Source organism: Saccostrea cucullata, unplaced genomic scaffold, assembly GCF_032062105.1.
Source record: "Saccostrea cucullata isolate Sc308-1 unplaced genomic scaffold, CSIRO_AGI_Scuc_v1 ctg547, whole genome shotgun sequence".
Lineage (NCBI taxonomy): Eukaryota > Metazoa > Mollusca > Bivalvia > Ostreida > Ostreidae > Saccostrea > Saccostrea cuccullata.
This window is the reverse complement of record NW_026930450.1, coordinates 356,790-377,443: the sequence shown is the minus strand read 5'-3', so window position 1 is coordinate 377,443 and position 20,654 is coordinate 356,790. Positions and strand designations below refer to the sequence as shown.

At 33.7% G+C, this 20,654-nt stretch overlaps 3 protein-coding genes across 3 annotated transcripts; 1 reads left to right on the top strand and 2 right to left on the bottom strand.

The window, feature by feature from the left end:
- Positions 1–891: 891 nt before the first annotated feature.
- Positions 892–8,757, bottom strand: LOC134228624 (mediator of RNA polymerase II transcription subunit 6-like). The gene is made up of 8 exons (XM_062710291.1): positions 8,748–8,757; positions 4,994–5,201; positions 4,808–4,899; positions 4,539–4,621; positions 4,032–4,071; positions 3,285–3,353; positions 2,066–2,206; positions 892–1,265 (listed from the first exon to the last, which is right to left on the bottom strand). The coding sequence occupies exons 1-8, from the start codon at positions 8,755–8,757 to the stop codon at positions 1,150–1,152; spliced, it is 759 nt and encodes a 252-aa protein (XP_062566275.1). The 3' UTR covers positions 892–1,149.
- Positions 8,758–8,864: 107 nt separating this feature from the next.
- On the top strand, positions 8,865–11,045 carry LOC134228642 (histone H4 transcription factor-like). The gene has a single exon (XM_062710322.1). The coding sequence runs from the start codon at positions 9,138–9,140 to the stop codon at positions 10,980–10,982; it is 1,845 nt and encodes a 614-aa protein (XP_062566306.1). The 5' UTR covers positions 8,865–9,137; the 3' UTR covers positions 10,983–11,045.
- A 4,896-nt stretch (positions 11,046–15,941) lies between these two features.
- On the bottom strand, positions 15,942–19,473 carry LOC134228641 (methionine synthase reductase-like). Its single transcript, XM_062710321.1, has 2 exons — positions 19,419–19,473; positions 15,942–18,611 (listed from the first exon to the last, which is right to left on the bottom strand). Exon 2 carries the CDS (start codon positions 18,602–18,604, stop codon positions 16,400–16,402), a length of 2,205 nt encoding a protein of 734 aa, XP_062566305.1. The 5' UTR covers positions 18,605–18,611; positions 19,419–19,473; the 3' UTR covers positions 15,942–16,399.
- Between the last annotated feature and the right edge of the window lie 1,181 nt (positions 19,474–20,654).

Below are 20,654 nucleotides of genomic sequence, written 5' to 3'. Positions count from 1 at the left end.
AAGTGGCACGGCAGATAATCTATTCAATGTCTAAACAAGTTTCCATTTTATGCGCATTCTTTTTATCGATAAGATCTATATATGGTCGTAAAGTCTTCAAATTAAAGTATAAACAGAGTATATAACCTATGTATTTTTAATTTTCTGTGTGACCGGTCGGTAGGAGATGCTCACTCCTTCAAGCATGGCACATTATTGCCCCCCCCTACTTTAGCGAAAGTTAGGGGACATTGAATCTCATTTGTCTGTCCGTTTGTCACAGAAACTTTAACCTTGGTCATAACTTTTGGATGAGAAGAGATAGGGCTTTCATATTTCACATGCACATTACCTATGACAAGACCTTGCCAAATTTACTGAGATTTTTGACCCCGTGACCTTCACCTTGAAGTTTGGCCTACTTTGCAAAACATTTAACATTACATGTACTGTACTGTTCTGTACTTTAAATTGATCAAAAATTTTGAAAGGGAAAAGAGGTTTCGTATAACACATGTACATTACCTTTGCAAATGCCTTTCTAAATATATACTTTGACTTTTTATACTCTGATCTTGACCTTGAAGTCTGACCTACATTTCAAAAATGTTATCTTTTCTTGTAACATTTGATTGAAAAGAGATAAGGCTTTCATATTTGACATGTAATGCCTGTACGTGTAACAAGACGAGCTTGCTATGATTTTTTTTACCCTTGACCTTGACCATCAAGATTGACCTTATTTTTAATAAAATAACTTTGGTTATTTCTTTTGTATGACATATGATAGGGCGTACATATTAGAAACTATGCCCTAAATAATGGCATCCAATCCATGAAGACACAAATTTTTTACTACACATTTTGCATTACAATATGTTTAATGAAAGTAAAAGAATAATTTTGCATTCCTCACTTTTTTAAAAATTATTTTTACTCGCTCAAAATTACAGCAGAGATAATTCCTTTAGATTTTCTTTTTTCCAAGTTTCAGAAAATCTCGTTAAAATTGAGATAACTTTATACCGGTAAGTCTGAATTCTGAATGTCATCTGAACATGCACATCATTCAAAGAGCTCATAAAAGCATCAGTTTCACTCAATTACATGTAGCTGTAGTTAACAATGCGGACATCAACCACTGAGCAGAAGTCATCTCCCGAGCGGGCATCACCTCACCAGCTTTGCGCGCTTTTCGGGAGGAGGTTTGATGCTGTTCGTTTTGTCCTCGGCTTTTTCCTGCTTGATCTCCTGCTTCACGACAGATTCCTGTTTAACCGGCTCCTCTGAAAACGATCAAATTCCTCAATACAACAGCCATGTATACTCTCCTGATCTATCAGCTAAATTTTACATGTTTATATTCTCCTAAGATTATTTTAATAAAGTTCAATTAAGGAATAACTGTCTTATTTTTTGATTTCCTGATATGATCAATCGATTGGCTTGCATGATAATTTGCATAAATGCCGAAGGTGTATAAAATTATCACACAAACCAACTGATTGATCATCGTCATAAAATCAAAAAATCTGACAGTTATTCCTTATATTTACATGGCATTGATTCTGCCAATCCACGTGCTAGAAGCCCTGCCTCTCGTCTCTATTTGTCCCGCCTCTCATGTGATTTTTTTTTAATGGCACCTATCGATGAACCAGTACATTGTTGGAGAAATAAAGTACATTAACAATTTGTAATTTTATCTCAAACAAAGACACTGGAAATGTAAATATAGTAAAATATTACTCATGTGGAAACAATAAGGAAATGATTTTCATCGAACTGTTCCCACAGATTTTAACATGGATCCACACATGATTACATGAAAAAACTACCTTTGCAAATTAATAGTGAAAATTAAACGACTGCTCTGCATTGGGCAATATTCCATCCCATGTGGACTAACATAATCAATGTTGCCTTAAACCCCACTCAATATTTGAAAACTGATAATTACAGGAGTAGATCTGATGTATATAGCATAAAGGGGGAGGACTGCTATTGGGAATGGGGCCCATATTTGGCCCTACATGGGGCAGTGGAAAATTCCTGAGGTTGGGTGATTTTTAAAGTTTGGTCCTACCTTTTGTGTCTGGTTGAGCTGGCTGGATGATTTTGGGAGGAAATTTCTTGGCTAGTTCTCCAAGGAGATTATCCACCCTATGTCGCTGAAACAGAGAACTCGGCTCCTCTTTTTTCTTTTTGTCAGCTGATTCCTTCTTCTCTGTTAAAATGAAAAAATCTGTTTATCGATCCTCAATTCTGGCATTAAACACTGATTAACTACAAGAATCTATATTTTCATAATAATACAAAGAAAATCAAATGTTCCTAGAAGAGGAATCTGCCGATGACTGTTGATGTCAGTCTAGTGTGATGTCACAACTGAAATTGGTATTCCCCTTCGAAAAATGTGTATTTCTCTTAGACACAAGTGCCCCTTCTTTGTCTTCAAAAAGGAATACAAAAAAGAGGAAAGAGTTAGGGAACACTCCTTCAGGATTTTTAAAATAGGTCACCGGCTTGGTATTATTTTCTGGTAAATATATGCTGCAGTTTTAAAAATGTAGTATTTTTTTTATTCTTGCAAATGCAGCCAATTTGTTTAAAGGGTAATCTTTTACAGATCAAAGTCATGGCAAAGATTAAAGTAATAAAGCATAAATAAATCTATTTAGGATGGTCTTATTTTTTCAAATTTACATGTATTTGACTAAAAATATTTTTTTGTTGGGGGGTATACTAACATACAGGGAGACCAGTACACTGTATTCAGAGAAATGAACAAAACTCTGTTGACCACTTTTCAGTATAAGTGATTTAAGGAATCACTGTCTGAATCACTGATGGCCAGTGTTGGGTATGCCATGGTATCAACAATTGTTTGAAATGTGGGGTAATTTTCATAATGGGCAAAGCCCATAAGCCATAATGTAAAAATTATCCCATGCTTCCTACTGACAACCAGACAGTGATTCCTTATACATGTATTTACATTTATATGTAAATTAAATCGTAAATATAAATTTTAAAAAAGTTGTCTAATAGATTAAAAATAAACAAAGCCTCCCATGTTAATTTTATTACTCCCCACCCACTGGCATCAGACACAAAGACTGCCACATGAGATTGACATGCATACTTTCAGGCGGAAATTTACCTTCAGGTGTAACTATCAAGAAATCAACTTACCTAACTTTTAAAGAGTTATCACATAGAAAAGATCTGGGAAAATATCATGAAATAAAGTAAAATCATTCTTTAAAGCCCCTGAAGCAGCATACTCATACACAAACACATACCAGTTTCATCTTTGTCTGAGAACTCCCAGGAGTAGCCTTTTGATGGATGATAACGGGAATAGGACATCGCTGAGGGAAAAAAAGAGTTAAAATATCACACTTTGTAAACTAGAATACATATATCTACTCATACCTCAGGTATTTTCATTTTTCAAATATATAAACCTTTACGTAATTTCATTCTACACTACACTGTTTATCCATCTCAATTTGGTTCCAAATTTTATACTTTTGAAAGTGAAAATAAGGACTTTTCATATTAAAAAAAGAAAGATTTGCAAATTTGTTTTTTTTCTATATTTAATCTTTAAAGCAATATGCGCTGCATTTTTGAAAATTTTATTTTGCAGTAAAATGTGTTATTATGGTTAATCTGTATGTAATCTAAACCCTTATTATCAAAAAGACCAAAATAAAGTTTTAAAATGTTTCAGAAGAAATATACCTTTACAACCAAATATACAGTATTATATAAGAAATCATTATTGTACAGGACGACAATAATTCAATTTTGCTCCAATCAAAGCTTATAAAAAATTCTTCCATAGCAATGTGAACAACAGAAGTTTATTCACGTTCTATTTTTCTGTCATTGAAATAGTTAATTACAAATTTGAAATATTTTTTTCCGAAGTCAAACATGCAGCTCATATTGCTTTAAATAAAAGTGTCTGAATTTGTGCTTAATAATATTAGAGTTTTAAAACATAAAGTCAGGATTCAGTACATACCTGTAAGAAAACTTACCTTCATCAAATGCTGACTGTAAACTTGACACAGTGTTTAACTATATATAACAAAAAAATTAATCAGGAGAACTCTTCACAAAATGATGAATTTACATATTACTTGAGTTATGAAACCAAAGAATTAACACGCAACTGTCACTAAATAATGAAGTATCACTGAAATTACATCGAAATTTTCATATAAGAAAAAAATTGCAATACAATTTGATCTGCATCTATCCTCAGTATTCCAATGAATTATATATTGTATTTTTTTTATTTAAAATAAAGCATAAAATTAAATTAACAAGAATTAATAACAGACCATTTAAAAAGCATCAATACTTAGAACCATTAATGCATATTGTTACTTAATGAAACGATACCACCGAATTGGTATTTTCCGCACACTGATATCAATTAATATACACCCCTTATTTATCATTTATTGAGGTCACTTTGATGTTGAGTTCCACTTGTAGACCTTGAATATAGATTAATCAACAGATTAATCAACAATACTTACCAGTCTGGAATTGATGACTGAGTACAGATCTGGGGCTAAATGGACCACTCCATTTACAATGTAATAATCAGCTAATGGAGTTACTGTAAGCAAAATTTTGAAATCTTAATTTAAATTTTCATCCATGTTGATTTATAGTAAAAATTGGTAGCTATTGCCCAGAACACAAAATTTATTTAAATATTTTAATAATCAGGAATAAATTCTATTTTTCAAGTCTCACGCTTTTTTTTTTGGACATTTGTCTTTTTTTGAAAACAAAATTATACCTTGGGTAGGAGAAAATCTGTGTTGTTTTCTTATCACATAAAGAATTGGTTCCTGTACATGCAGTAAAATGAACTCGATCCCTACCATATTACTGTAAAATGAAACATCACAGTCATTTTTTTTATTTTAAAAAAAAAAACACACAACATGGAAACAGAATGAGTTATTGAGGTGTGTATAAATACTTGAGCTGGTCCTGACTTAGGCGTTGACTCTTTATGATCTGATTATTACAGGTATGGTCATAGAAAGGATTGGTCCGTTCACAGAAATAGTCCAGCACATTGGACGGGTTCAAGAGGGGGACCCATGCACTGTCATACCATGTCATCCCCAAAAGGGGGTTTTCTGGAATGAAAACATTAACAACATGAATTAAATATTTTTTAAGAACTCAAATTCACTTTTTGAATAATGTACTATAAAATGACAGCTTATTGTATAGAGTATTGTTAATGTGTTGGAGTTCAGAAAAAAAATTATTTTCAAAGAAATTTTTAAGTTTATAGGAATAAAAATTTTAAAATCAGCTGTGTCAAAGTTAAAATCTAATTTGACATCTTCTGTATTGATTTTATACAACATTGCCAACATTTTTTTTATTTTCGCTGACCAATCCAGTATCTTTCAAGTTAGCATTCCTGAGTAAGACATTGCAATCATTATTTGATTTTGCCAATTTTTCCAGTCTTGACTAATATTTAAAAACAAGCTGGTATATTTTGGCATATACAGGAAAAACACCTAATTCAATTTTTGTTGCTAACTTTGATTCCTTTCAATGCACACCTAAGATATTTTTTAAGGTAAAAATATTGAATTTTTTCAAGAGGAGTTTTATCAAAATTATTGGGATTTGTATTAAACACCCATTCTCAATATAAGGGCTCAAATGATGTCGCCTCATTTTCATTTAAAAGAAATACCACTGATGTAATTTCTAAATCAACATTATAAATAGTCATATAACAATGAATAAGAATTCATATAATTATCGATCTGAAAGGGTATTTAAGGAGTTCCAAATTCAAATATAGTAGCCTATTTGAAATGTACGTTACTGTCGCCGAGGCAAATATTATTCTGAATCCCCTCTGTGTAATATATAGTTTTGATTCTTAAGTAAAAATTTTCTGATAAGTTAAACCTTGTATCATATATATTTCTTTTCATAACAATAAATACATTTTCTTTGTGATAATAAATAATTTTTATTGTGCAATGTCCCTGTCGCTTAATTCTATTTCAACCACATTACAAGCAAACACAAAGATTATACACCTGATAGTTTTGTTCTCCTTTATTTACTGATGGGCTAAATTTGAAATTTCAATAGAATAATTACTCCTACTTAGATGATGTAACATGAAATTGAACAATTTGAGCAACTTTTATAAATATGTTTACGGAATGAAAGACATTTTCAATCGTAGAGATAAGAAAGAAATGTACGTTACCTATATTCTTCCATTAAGAATATATATTAAGTAGAAAATATGAGACGACTCTGAATAAGCAACCCCTTGTATCCTGTAAACTGGCAAAGACGTTTTGCTTAACACAATTAAAAATTATTTTTTACATGAAAAGTGATCATTTGAAATGTACGTGACTGAAATGTACGTTACCATGAAATTCGAATTAAGTGAATCTCGCACGAATTTTCATGTATTCTCATACTTTCATACACTCGAATGTGTACACAAAGGAAAGTTTCAAAGGTTGGAGGTCGGCTAAATCCCAAAATTAATGAAAAGAAACATTTCTGCTGAGGAAAAAAAATATATTAAGGTCAATTATATGTAATATAATTCTGATACCTGGTATATATTTCTGAATACGAAACCTGAATGATGCATTCCTTATGATATGCAAGTTCAAATAGTATCAATATATTGCGTGTCTAACGTACGCTTGTGGAAGAGAATTGGTTTTTATATTTGAAATGTACGTTACGTATGGTAACGTACATTTTACGTATTTCTGACATTTTTTTTATTTAGTCAATGAATTGCGTTTACACGAGCGAAACAAAATTATTGTTACAATCCATTTGACAACTGGCCACATAAATCCATCTAAATGCACCCCTAATCCTCGTAAATGTTTTAGACTGTTACCACATGCTAGAAAATTTATTTCAAAGTGTCTTAAATTCATCTTTGGCAACCTTTTTGCAGTTTGTTTACTTTTAATATGCGACTTTTCGTCAATATTAATTTAATTGTTGTTGATAATTTAAAACAAGGTATGCATAGGCTTATAGTTGGTATAAAAAGAAACAAAAAATAGAAAAAAAGAAACAAATAGGCCTAAACCCAGAACACAAGACGGTCACGTACATTTCAAATACTGAAAGGCACACAATACTCAGTTTTGTTTGAATTATTGCATTTTGGGTTATATTTTTCCAGATCTGCTGAAAAGTACATATGTTTGTGTTTTGAAAAACGATGTGGCAACATACTAAATGAAATTGTTAACAAACTGTCGATGGATATATTCGGAATATATTTATGTTAAGTTTCAATGGCCAAACAGAGCATTTGTTAGATCATAGCAAAATACGTCTGACTCTTATATTTTTTGTCTGTACCCTTGCACACAGGTAGAAGTAACTAGGCTACGAAACAGCACAAAAGAATGGTAATGAACTGAGGTGGAGGGGACTCTCCAATAATATGTGAAATGAATGTTACCGAAGTGACGTGACATTCATGTAGTTGATGACAAATAACCTCGTTTGTTACATTATGATTTCTTATATTACTGCCTTAAAACGCTTCATTAAAATGATTTTTATGTCAATAATTGCTTTTTTTTCAAAATTTTCTTATAACTAATTTACATATTATTACAAGCTTGAAATGTACGTTACCTACTCATATTCTGAGGCAATCGTGTCTTTATAGTTGTGATTGCGACATATAACACAATGTGATTACATAGAGAATCTTTTTTTAATAAACTGAAACAAAACGATGAATTTTTAGATGAATTTTCAGCTTTTTATTAAACAGAAATATATCTTGAAATGTACGTTACATTTACGTAGTTTTTTAAATCGGCATGGATAAATGTTAAAAAAGACAGTAACTACAAAATAGAATTTAACTACATGTACATGTTAGGTTCCAGTATCTATAGAAAATGACAAGATTCCAAAACTGATCGCTCTAAATAAAACAGAGAGAAGAATTTAAAGCATATATTTAAAAAATGTTTTTATACATCTTGATCAAAAAGTAACCATTGTTTTTTGAAAGGAAAAATCAAACGCACGTTCGTATGCTGAGAAAATATGTTGCTGACAGAGTTGGTAGGATGTGCTGGTGTTAAGATGAGCTATTCCAATTGTGATTTTAATGACTACATTTTTTTTTACATATCTTTTTGGACATTGAAGAAAGAGTAACGTACATTTCAAGCTACATTTCTGAATAAAATCACCCTCTGCTTTATCGTCTTGTCATTATCCCATGTATTATAATTTGATGAAAAAAAATCTGGAAACAAAATCATCAGATACATTCTTTCAAAGGTAATTGATAGAAAAATTGTTTTCTTGAACTTCATTTTTTAAAAAATCAGAGAGGTATTTGTGCCCTTATATTGAGAATGGGTGTAAAATCAGAGATGCTAAATTTCTGAGGAGTATTAAAATACATTTATACTGTAGTTTTTAGTTTCAAAGCTTTTTACAGTCAGACGGTAGAGTAATAAAACACCATTACACAGGTACTTGGGGTTTTAGATTAAAAATATTTACGATGATACTGTATGCATAAAAAAAAGAAAACAACTGTACTTTATTTTATCACTCGGTTTATCGCATAATTCAGAGTGCACTGGTAATTCAACCGATTATGCTAAACCTGTATGAGGTATAAGACAATGCTTGGGAATAATTTATGCTTCAGCAACTACAATATAATTTACCTAGACTCATATTGGAAAAATCACTGGAAAACTCTTTGTACACTCATTTTACGTCCGCCATTTTGAAATCACGTGACACCACATCCTAAAAGAAAATCATTGCGGTGAATATATATCATGAGTTGAGGTTTTTTTCTGAAATTTTGAGAATTGGAGAATGGAGAAATTATTCTGACAGCGAGATTTTGATCAGAACAATTTTTAAAGTTCTTATTCAAAGAATAATACTTTACGATCGGGCTCGATGTTGTACGGAATCCCAGATGGTTGACGCGCGGAGCGCTCCGACTCGCCCAATCAATGACAACAAATCCTCGAAAGAGTGGATCAAGAGTGAACCTATGATAAAAAACAATACATCATCTATTCTTGAGTGAATCAGGATTAAAAATGGCATCAAAGAAACGAAGAGCATCACGTCCAGAATTGAGAAGATTGCCATTGTCTTTGATGTGTGAATGGGCATCATGTAAAGAAACATTTCAAGACATGGAGCAATTTACAAACCATCTTAAGGCTCACCTCACTGGCGTTACAAGCAATGGTATAATGGAAGAAGCTACAGAATACAGGTGTTTGTGGAGGGACTGTGAAATGACGATTACTGGCCATGTAACAGACTTTGTTAGACATGTATACTTCCACTCTTTCCATGTCAAAATTAAATGTCTAGGATCTCAGATGGTACAAACCTTAAAGTTACAGGGATGTCAGCTGGATGAACAAAGTCGCAATTTGATTCCTGAATTACCAGAGAGATTGCAGTGTGGTTGGAAGGGGTGCGAGACAATCATGGACATCCCAGAAGCCTTTTATCGCCATGTGGACAGTCATGCTGTATCTTTTCCCGAGGGTAATAATGTACCCGGAGGCTGCAAGTGCTCATGGGAGGGCTGTGATGCTGTGTCAAAAAGTAGATATAAACTGCGTGAGCATCTTAGGAGTCACACTCAGGAGAAAATCATTGCCTGCCCTGTGTGTGGAGGTCTATTTTCAAGCAGAACAAAGTTTCTAGATCACATGAAACGCCAAGAAGAAACAGATGTTCAGTGTTACCAATGTTCACACTGTGACAAACGCTACACCACAGAGAGACTTCTGAGGGATCATGTTCGCCACCATGTGAACCAGTACAAGTGTCCGTGCTGTGATATGACTTGTCCCACACCCTCCAGTTTGAAAACGCATTTGCGCTACAGACACACTACTCAGGCTCCCTACAAATGTGACCATTGTGGACATGGAGCCAAGTCAATTGCTGACTTGAAAAAGCATTTAGAAAGTCACAATATAGATGTTCCATATCATTGCCACATTCCAGACTGTTCCTATACATCAAGAACATTTCAAAGCTTAGAAAATCATTTCAAACGTCTTCATCAAGACCTTGATGTTCAGAAATACAAATGCCACGTCTGCTCTACTCTGTTTACCCGTGGTACAAATCTTACATCCCATTTAAAGAAAAAACACAAGTTCAGATGGCCGTCTGGACATTCACGCTTTAGATACAAAATGCAGGAAGATGGATATTTACAGCTGCAGACCGTGCGATATGAAAGCATTAAACTGACTGAGCAGATGGAGAGTGATGAAGCAGTTTCTTCAGAAGTTGATGTAAACCCGCTTTCTTCCACAGACACTGAAGAAGTCATTAGCAGAAGTAAGAAAAGAAGAAGGACCTTTAAAAAGGAGAAAGAAAACACAGCTTCTAAACCTAATGATTTACATCAAGATTACAGTTTATGCAGGACAGAGCAAATTGCTGGAAATCTAGTCTCAACTAATATCCGCTGTGGCAAGAATGAAGTCAAAGAACAAACTACATTACAAGGTCCTGAACCTGAAACAAGATATCAGTATGTTTCATTTGTAGAGCTTCCTCCGGACTATTTTTCTTTAAATCCTCACTTGAAACAAGTCCCTCATGTGCCCGAAAGTGAAATATTACAACCCATTACCATAGGAAGCAGTGGTTCGGATCATTTTAAGGATATAACGAGAGAAATGGACGGGGACAATATTTATCAGAGTTCAGACCGAGAGCTTCCATCGGAGCAGGAACATTCATCACAACAACCTACCGATACATCGGGTGAGGACGGAGGACAGAACTATAATCTGGAAATGCTTGGAGATGTTGCATTGAGAGCACCCCCAGAGAAGGAAAAATCAAGTCCGGGGAAAACCAGAAAAAGAAAACAAACACTGACAAACAAATGCAGGAATGCTTAATGACAAGATTCACTGACTTCAAAAGTCTATGCCATGAACCCAAATCAAGCTATGAGAGATTGAATTTTTATACGCCCGTCTTAAGACGGGACGTATTATGTTATAGGCTTCGTGTCCATCCGTCTGTCCGTCCGTCTGTCTGTCTGTTAGCTTTTCTTGTGTCCGGCTCATAACTTTAATACTATAAGGCCTAGAGTTGTCAAACTTTGTCAGCTGATAAATCTTGGGTAGAAGGTGTGTCGCGCACAAAAAGTAGGTCGCTCTGACCTATAATTAAAAAGTTATAGCCAAATATGGAAAAATCATTTCCGGTCCATAACTAGAAAACTATTAGACTTAGAATCGTCAGACTTGGCCAGTTTATGCATCTTAGGTAGAAGGTGTGTCGCGACCTATTTCAAGGTCACTGTGACCTTTAATTTAAATGAAATTTTAAAAAAAAAATGTGTCTTTTTTCTATTCATTTACACACTCCAAAAAATGTAAGAGTATTGCACTACCCTTATTAAAAAAATGTTAAATCAAGAAAAAACTTATTTTTTTTAGCATAAACTTGACAGCAATCTATAACAAATATAATGTGTGTAAGAGAAATTCCACCACTCCCATGAGTGTAATTATCAAGCACTGGTCAAGAAGAATTTTGATAACAGAAAATTGCACATCAAATTAGAGAGAAATTAATGAGTTTAGTGTGAGGAGTAGGTGATAGAGCATCGGTGCTATCTATATCCCCTGGGAATTGGGGAAACTGGGGTTAGCCTGTTGGATTAAGAATAGCTCTTGTTGGCTAGGCTAAGTTTTAAAAAGTAATTAAAACTAATTTGATATTGCATATTAAACTATTTTGATATTACATAGTATTATGAACTTAAATACTAATTTTATGGGGGTGGGGGTGGAATCAGCATGTCCATATGAACTGCATATTAAAACCTGTTGGACATTAAATCTAAAAAAAAATCATTGATGTTTTAGATGTTTAAAATTGTTTTATGGTAGATAGTGCAGATCCAATAATCTCTTGGGAGTAATGAGTAGACAAGCATCCAGTTAAAGATTAATTAACGTGTTCAATGTAGGAAGGCTACTGTCTCAAACATTTCTTCAGAGCATCATCTTATCTGTGTCCTTTGGGAATTAGACAGAAGAACTGTTGGTCAGTTTATATTTGATGGCCAGCCTTTTATTTTCAAAATTAATTACTTATTAGGTATAGATTAAGTTGTTAAGACTAATTTGATATTGTGTGATGGGCATTTGGCAAGGTCTAACACAGCCAGTATAGAAATCTATGAATGATGCAATATTTGTTATAATTAATGCCTACACCACAGGAGATGGAGAAACAAATATTTTAAGGAATGGAAAAATCATGGAAATCTTGAAATCAAGGTTGACATGATTTTCTTGCACTTTATTAAACTGTTTAAGATAATTGTAATTTTTTTGACGGGCGTATCATGCTGTGGCGTGGCACTTTATTTATTTATATACCGGTATAAATACCTTAACTTAAATATATTAATGTCATGGTATATTCATCATCTTTAAAACTTAAAAAAATTGAGAATACATTGTACAAAGCATAAGTTCTTATGCTTAAATTAATCTTTATAGTTTGATTAGCAATGATTTTTAGCTTTAAACAAATGTTTATTTACAGCTACCCAATATAATCAACCCTGATAAAAGTGATTTTTTTTAGACTCTGACTCTAAAGTTGTATCTTAAAGTAAAAACAAAATCTACACAAATCTATCTTTTATTATTGAATATAGGACATTTTTTCTCAGTCTTTTTGATCATTGCTGATCTAACTGGGTGAGTTCTATAATGACAATATTTGTAAATGTAATAAATTGACAATATTTGTAAATGTTGTAATAGATGTACTTCACTAATCACAATTATGCAACTTTGTCAGTATAAGTAGTCTATATGTTGTATATGAATTGAATTCTGTAAACAAGGCAAAATCAGAACACATTTCTTTTTATCTCTGATGTGCAAATTTATTTAAATAATAGCATTTGAAGTCTTCTCTAAAAAGTTGTTTGGTTGACCTCTCCTAACTGACCCCCCCAAAAATGGCCCAACTTAAAACTTTTTAAAACCTACAGGAAGCAGTTAGTGAGTTACTTATTTAATTGTATTCTTGAAAATAGATTTAAAAATTCAAAATTCACTTTTGAAATTAAAATTCTCTTTAAAAAAAAAGAAATGTCACCTAGTGAACTACATACAGAGCCAATTTAATTTTTTTTTTCATTCTGTGTTGGAAGAGGGCAAACAAACCTGACATACTGTTTTATATTGATGCTTTACAGACCATGTTTTCTTCTCATATTTCACATGCAGTATTTTCACATATGGTTTGTTGACTTACATTCAATAAATGTACAATCTTATTAATTTCACTTTTAATTTTGCTTGAAGAATTTGCATGTTTAGTACATGTATGTGTATATTTTAATATGGACACCAGATATACAGTCAAGAAAAGATGACTAAAAAATTATCTGATATTTACTTTATGATCTTGGGGGATGAATTTGGCATTTTAGTGCAGGTATTCTGTTTCATTCCTCTGCTCTCAAGTTTTGAACCATTAAACCCTAAAATCTGTCTGATTGTGTACTGTGATCTCCAGCGCCAGATATTTTGCTTCAGTCCCCTGTAAAGTTAGTAAATGAACATAGGTATTCAGTGATTACACAGCTCACTAAAACAAATGTCATATATAAAGGTCAAGTCCCACATCAAAATAATAATCTAGCTGTGTACATTTCTAGATGCAATATTTATGCAATTTTGATCAGATAAGGCTTACAGTTTTCTTGGGAGTAGACTTATCCAAGAACTTTAAACTATAGTCACTCATCCAGAAAATGCAATTAAAATCCAGCATTAGAAGCAAGTTGAGATTGTTCATCCCTTGCTGATGCATCATCTATGCAAATTGGGATCAGATAGAACTTAAACATGGTCCATTACTTAGAAAGTGTATAATGTCAGAACCAGCATCTGAAGCAAGTCCATAAGTTTGCATCAAACCAAAAACCGATGCACTAAACTATGTATTTCAAGTTGGTGTATTCTACTTGTGTGCCATGTTAGATTGAAATCATACCAAAACTAGGAGGAGTAGCATTTTAAAGGAATTAATTTTAAGAAACTTCCATTTTTAATGATCATTTTTAGTAACCATGGCAACACCGTTCATCATACCAAATAAAAAACTGATGCACTAAACTATGCATCTTAAAGTAGTTTACTTGTGTGCCAAGTTAGATTGAAATCAGACCATAACTTTAGGAGGAGTGGCGCTAGCATTTTGAAAAATTAATTCTTTACAGACAGAAACGGACACCTTACTATCAAATAAGCTCTTCTGGTATTTGACCAGTTCAGCTGAATTAAATTAACCTGGGATGTTGACACTAATGCTGAGGGTATCACGTGCTCCCTCAACGTCCTTGAGGTGAGCCAAAAAATGACCTGTCGATGATAGGAACTAGCAGTGTAAATGGATGTGATTTTTATACAAGTGTTTTCTGTTCCTAAGCCTTTGGATAGAATGCTTACAAGTAGAATAATATAACATTAATATTGTATAATTCTCATGTCTGCATGAATGCTTCGACTGCAGACATCTTCAAACAGTTTGTCTTAATATAAACTTAATTAAATTCAGGTAAAAAAAAATTCCATTGGTCTGGCTCCACCCCATCCCTGGGGGCCTAAATTGTATTGGATTTTCACTTTGTTATGATGTTTGCAGATTAGTAAGTCTTATCCTGCCTAATGTGTTCAATTTGAGATTTTCCCATTAGTATGTGCCCATTTCTCTAGAGAATTTTCTACTCATTTGGAGATTCCACCATTTGCCGAGGAGAGCTGCAAATTTTCACCTATGCTCAGCACTGAGGGTCATTGAAGAGTGAGGAATCTTTTTTTGTGTCAACGTCTACAGCAACTCAGGACCTAAAAAGGGTTTATACTCTGTTGAAGAGTTGGTATTCACATCCTCCTGAGGGATTCGAATTCGCGACGTAAGGATCAACTCTCAGCAGATGCTCTCATGTACCCCTGTGCAACGCAGACTTCTTTCAGAGGGATGAACTGACAGACCGTGAGTATGTCACAACATGTGATCAGAAAAGCTAAATACTAGATAAGCTAAAACGTTAATGATAAACTTTTCAACACTTATTTAAATATTTATTTTGAAATAGATCAATAAAAGCATTTTGACATCAAGTATCTTTATGAACAAAAATTGTACTTTTCATTTTCAAAGATCGACTCATGATTTATTTCTTTATTCTACTTATGAAAATAATTAATAGTATGTGCCATGATTAGAATTAAGATACAATAATATTATACAGTTATTTTACAATATAAGATTAAACATTTATAAAAATACAAGAATCACTGTGCTCTATTCATGCTCATTATTTCAAGTAACAACTTGTAATTTTATTAAGTATAATTATTGAAGATGTGACTTTCAAGGAAGATTCTAAAGAGAGAGAAAGCCAAAGGGCCCAGCAAGGACTGCATTTGGTTTTATAAAAGCCATCTTCCCCCAATTATTCAAAGGATACTGATCCATTTAGTGACAAAAACCTAAAAGTTACAAAGCTTGGTGATCTTAAGAGTCTCCTGTAGGAATTTCAGGTATAGTGTTTTCAATAAAGAGAGACACATTAGTTTTGCAAGATTTGGCCAAAAAAATATAGTCTTGTTTCCTGCAACCCAACCTACCCTATGTTTTTGCACCATGGCCCTAAAGTTTTTTTTAGCTTTTGGGGAAAATTAGAAATTGCAGGAATTTCATGTTCCAAAAGTGAAAAAAGTATATATTCAAATTGTATTTCATGAAATATATGTTTAAAATATGGACTTTCATAAAATTCCACTTGAGTTGTGCATCAACAGACATGGAATAATGACCTACCTATGACATGTTTAATTTGGTTTTGTAGTAGTTCATATCTGAAAAATACCATTGGAAAAAATGAAATAAAATAAAAAAAATAAAAGCATTTTCCTACCTACTTGCCCTATGTTTTTCAGGCTGGTAGCAGGAAACAAGACTTTTCTCCCCATATGTACATGTATATCTACTGTTTTTTTTTAAGTATATAGTGAGAATTCTATTTTAAAAATCAAAAATATAGTTAATAATACTGCTATCTGGCATTAATTGAAGATAACCAATACAGAATCCAATTCAAAACAAGAGTAAAATCATCCAAATTCAAACATAGTAATCACTTGTATTATAACATCTTGTCAAATATACAAACTACTGAAAAAACACTAACAATTCAGCCTGAGGAACCATTTTAAAAAGTGATCAAAGTTAATTAAAGATTTATCTAACAATGAAATCTGATAATTTGTGGTTATGTCCACACATCCTCCAGGTACCGTTTTCCCAGCCTCAATTTGGTCACATGACCTCTGGCTTCACTGTCACTTAGGCCTCTCTTCTCTTGCAAAATTGTCATAAAAGCTTGATTCACGTCTTTGGCCATATTCTTTGCATCACCACAAACATAAATCACTGCATTCCTGTTCTCTATCAAATCAAGCACTTGATCAGCATGCTTAAGAATGTTATCCTGCACATATTTAGGCTCTTCCGTAGAACTATCTCGGGAAAATGAGACAAACAGTTCGGTCAAAACCTGAGCCTCCTGTAGTCTCCTAAGTTCTTCCCTGAATAAGAAATCCTGAGATGGGTTCCTGCAGCCAAAGAACAGAAATATTTCTCCAAACACTTGGTCCTCAGTTTCAGGATGGCTCATCTGCATTTCTCTGTGTTGTAAGAATCCCACAAAGGGGGCTACACCTGTACCAGGCCCAACCAAAATAAGGGGCACAGATACATCAACAGGCAAGTGGAAAATCTGATTAGATCTTGCAGAAATTTGCAACTGTAGGTCTTTTCCATTAGTCACTTCTGATTCCTGATATCCTATATTTTGAACATCTAACGTCCTCTTATCTAACATACCCGTGCATATTCCCTGTCTTGAAAAACTCCTACCATCTCCCTCTGGAATATTGACCACATTGAAGACAATATCTAGCTGTCCCGGTGTTTTCAGTGGGGAGCTGCAGGCAGAGTATGGTCGTGGTTGTAGCTTAGGAAGTGACTCTATTAACCTCTCCACAGGAGGCTGACAGGAAGGAAATGCATGGAGGAGGTCTAGTATACTGATCTCAGGATTCCGGATAAACTTGGTGTAATCAGCCATACCTTGTTTACTACAAAGCTCTTGAAGTCTTCGCTTCTCTTTGGGGTTTGTCGTCTCTTCCACAAGCTGTCTTATCATAGACTTTTTTGGAGGTTCCCTTATATCTATATGGTGAGTGAATAAGTTTTTGAGTGTTGAGACTGTGGGGAGATGGAGTGGGATCACTGCTTTTGCCTTCTTGGTGTCTTTCATCAGCTCAATCTGAAAAACACAATCAGCCTTGTCTAGAACATTCAGCCTCTTAAGTAACATTTCCACCTCTTTTTCTTCATTCTGGCAATAAACAGACACAGAATCCCCTGGTTGGTATGAAAAATCACTGTCAAGTTTTAGTCCCAATTTCAAAGTTTTCTTTATTGCATCCTGTGATGTTAAAATATCTGCACTGATAATTGTGGCATTGGAAATGTTTGATGCAGTAGAAGTATTTAGTGGAGAAGGAAACTGGTTTACACTCTCTGTTGGATCATATTTAATGATGAGATATCCAGGTGAAAGCAGTGGAACTGTTACAGCACTATCACATAGTGGTTGAACTGATTTCCTGAGAGATGCTTCTGGGGTACCTTCTAGTAACACATCTTCAAGCTTTCTTTCCAATGATTCTGTCCCATTAATTACAGATTTTACATCTAATTCTGATGTAGACACATTATGTCCATTAGAATCATCTTGTTTCTCTTTAGAATCAACACTATCATTTGGAGGATCTCCATTTGTTGATGAATGACCGTTTGTTGTAAAATTAGTCACTTCACTTTTCTCACTTTGAGCCACACCATCTTTATTTTCTGCAAGTTTAACTGCACACTGAATACTATCACAACTTGTTTCATTGCTGCAGGGACCAGATTTGTTCAGTGAATCGAGCGATAAAAACTGTTTGAGTGCTGGGAACAGTCCCTCAATCCATGGCTCCACTGCTTGTTCTAACCCCACTGCGTCATCAGCCCAGCCACAGGGATAGAACCGCCGAGCCCCCAGTTCCTCTAATCTCTTGTCCAGGGTCTTACCAGCATTGCAGAAATTAGTATAATTAGAATCACCCAGCCCCAGCAGAGCATAATTGAGATGTGATAAATAATCACTTGGTAGTGTTTTCTTTTTCAATCTCCTGAAAAATTTTAAAGCCGTGTCAGGCGGTTCTCCATCCCCGGTTGTGGAAGTGACGATCACAACACACGTCTCTTTTTCCAGGGTGAATTTCTTCTCCACCTGACTAAGGCAATGTCTTTCGAATTCAAGGCCGTGTGTGACCGAGTTCTGTTGGATCTCCTCAGTAATAGCATCAGCCTGTCCAGTCTGGGACCCAAAAAGAAGCAAGCAACGGTTTTTCTTCTCAGGCATTTTTTACCTAAAAAATAAAATTAAAAGAACTTAGTTTTTGATTAACACATCCTTGCATTTTCATGAATTATAAGTTGATTTATACCTTAGTGTTTAAGAAAGGAAGCAATTGTGTTTTGCATAGATGAAAAATATACAGCTTTAAGTCTAGAAAATTCAGAGAAACTGAGTAAGAATGTTCGAAAGCAAAACCCTCTCACTGGTATCGTGTCGATGCTCAGTGTTGTGTACAGGGTTTAACAAACTGAATACACCCATGAAACTGTTTTTTGTAAATTGGACTCTGTTATTGTTAATTTTTACGATTCTCCGGGTGTGTTCAATTGTTAAACTCTGCAAACACCACTGACCACAGACTTTTAATACTGTGAGTTGATTTTGCTTTCAAACATTCATACTCTGAACTTTCTGGATTATAGTTTTACTATTTTTCATTAGTACACAACAAAATTTCCACTTCTTAAGTACTATTCTATTAAGAATGAAATCAAAAATTCGTGATTCAAGCATTTTAATCGTTATTGTATTTATTATGATCAATTTAAAATTAATTTGTACCTTCTTAAACAATTTAGAAATATTGACATGGATTAAAAGTGACGTTTCACCTAGTTTCATCATGCATCATTCATAATGACCCCACGCATTGACACCGTGATTAGAGTAAACACTTTTAAATTTAATCAAGTCCAGATAAGTAAACATGAACACTGATGAATGGATGTGGTTAAAAGAAATCGCTAACAAATATTTTGAGCTCTTGTGAAAAGTAATGTTTATGGTTAAATGAAGGAAAAAGAAATGAATCACATACCTCTTTTCAGAGTTTTTGCCACGGTAAGTTCGGGCTTACACAATACAGGATCTAGTAATTATGCGACTAAAATTAAAAGTCATCTACGAAAGGCCCAAAACATCCCGGAAACACGAAATGAAGGATAAATGTCGTTAGGGATAGAGTTAGCGGGGTTAGGCTGCAAGGGTAATGGTTAGCATTAGGGTTAGGGTCGACATTAGGGTTACCAAAGTATGGTTTCAGCAATAAAAGAACATTTTTATCTCTAAATTATTAATTATAGCGGGTAGTCAACGTCAATTATCTTAAGACTTACCCTAGGAAGTTGGCTCCTGTTACATAGGCGTCGGAACCGGGGTGGCTGGGGGTGGGGGGTGGGGGGGGGGCTTAGCCCCCCCACCCTACCCATACTTTTTTTTTTTTTTTTTTACAAAGATAGACATATTATAGCAGAGACATATAAAACCAGTTTTATGTCTCTGATTATAGGCATTTAAAATCGGGATTTACCTTTTCTGTTAAACCTTTCAATTAGCCCCCTTTTTAATTTGCTTCCGACGCCTATGTGTTATCATAAGTATTGAGAATTTTTTTTGCCAAGTATTTTTTTGAATCTACACACATATAGCTTAATAATATTAATATCAAAACAAAAAAATGGTGGTGTTTGCGCTTCTTTTAGCACTACGGAACATTTAATATGGCCTTTTTGCACTGTAATTACGTCTAACACATAATTCAATTTTTCAAAGTTTTCCTTCAACATTTTTTATCCAAATAAATTATTGGATCAAACACAGTTTTTTTTCACTTAAATAGTCACATTTAAAATTGTGGCAAGAAAAATTGCTTCGCGGAGTCAATTATTTGACCGTTCCGCAATCAAAAATGTGATTTTTCTAAAGTTAAAAATATAGAAAGAAAAAAAATCTGTTGAAAGAAATGACTTTTTGCTAAATTTAAGTATAGTGGCTAAAATTATCTATCATGTTCAGCAAATGAAATAAAAAGTGGGAGTCTGTGATATTAATTTTTAGACATTACTAAAGTAGTTCTAATTTTAAGCTTAAACTGGACTATTTGATATACTTGTAGCCTACATGTATTATAAAATTCACAACAGTTAATTTATTATATAAATTTTCAGGACCAGCATAGAACATTTCATTGTACAAAGTTATTTTGTGTGCAGCCTGCATGTAAAATTAGGAATCCAAACTTAACAATGCTGAATACTTCACGATGGGATCTTAA

What these genes read in the sequence shown, in the direction of transcription:
- LOC134228624 (XM_062710291.1), bottom strand. An exon ending in CTAAGTCAGGACCAGCTCAA is followed by an intron (nt 4,900 to 4,993) that starts GTATTTATACAC and finishes TTCATTTTACAG; the next exon opens with TAATATGGTAGGGATCGAGT. An exon ending in CAGATTTTCTCCTACCCAAG is followed by an intron (nt 4,622 to 4,807) that starts GTATAATTTTGT and finishes TTTTGCTTACAG; the next exon opens with TAACTCCATTAGCTGATTAT.
- LOC134228642 (XM_062710322.1), top strand. Translation starts at nt 9,138, where the DNA reads ATGGCATCAAAGAAACGAAGAGCATCACGTCCAGAATTGAGAAGATTG.
- LOC134228641 (XM_062710321.1), bottom strand. Translation starts at nt 18,604, where the DNA reads ATGCCTGAGAAGAAAAACCGTTGCTTGCTTCTTTTTGGGTCCCAGACT.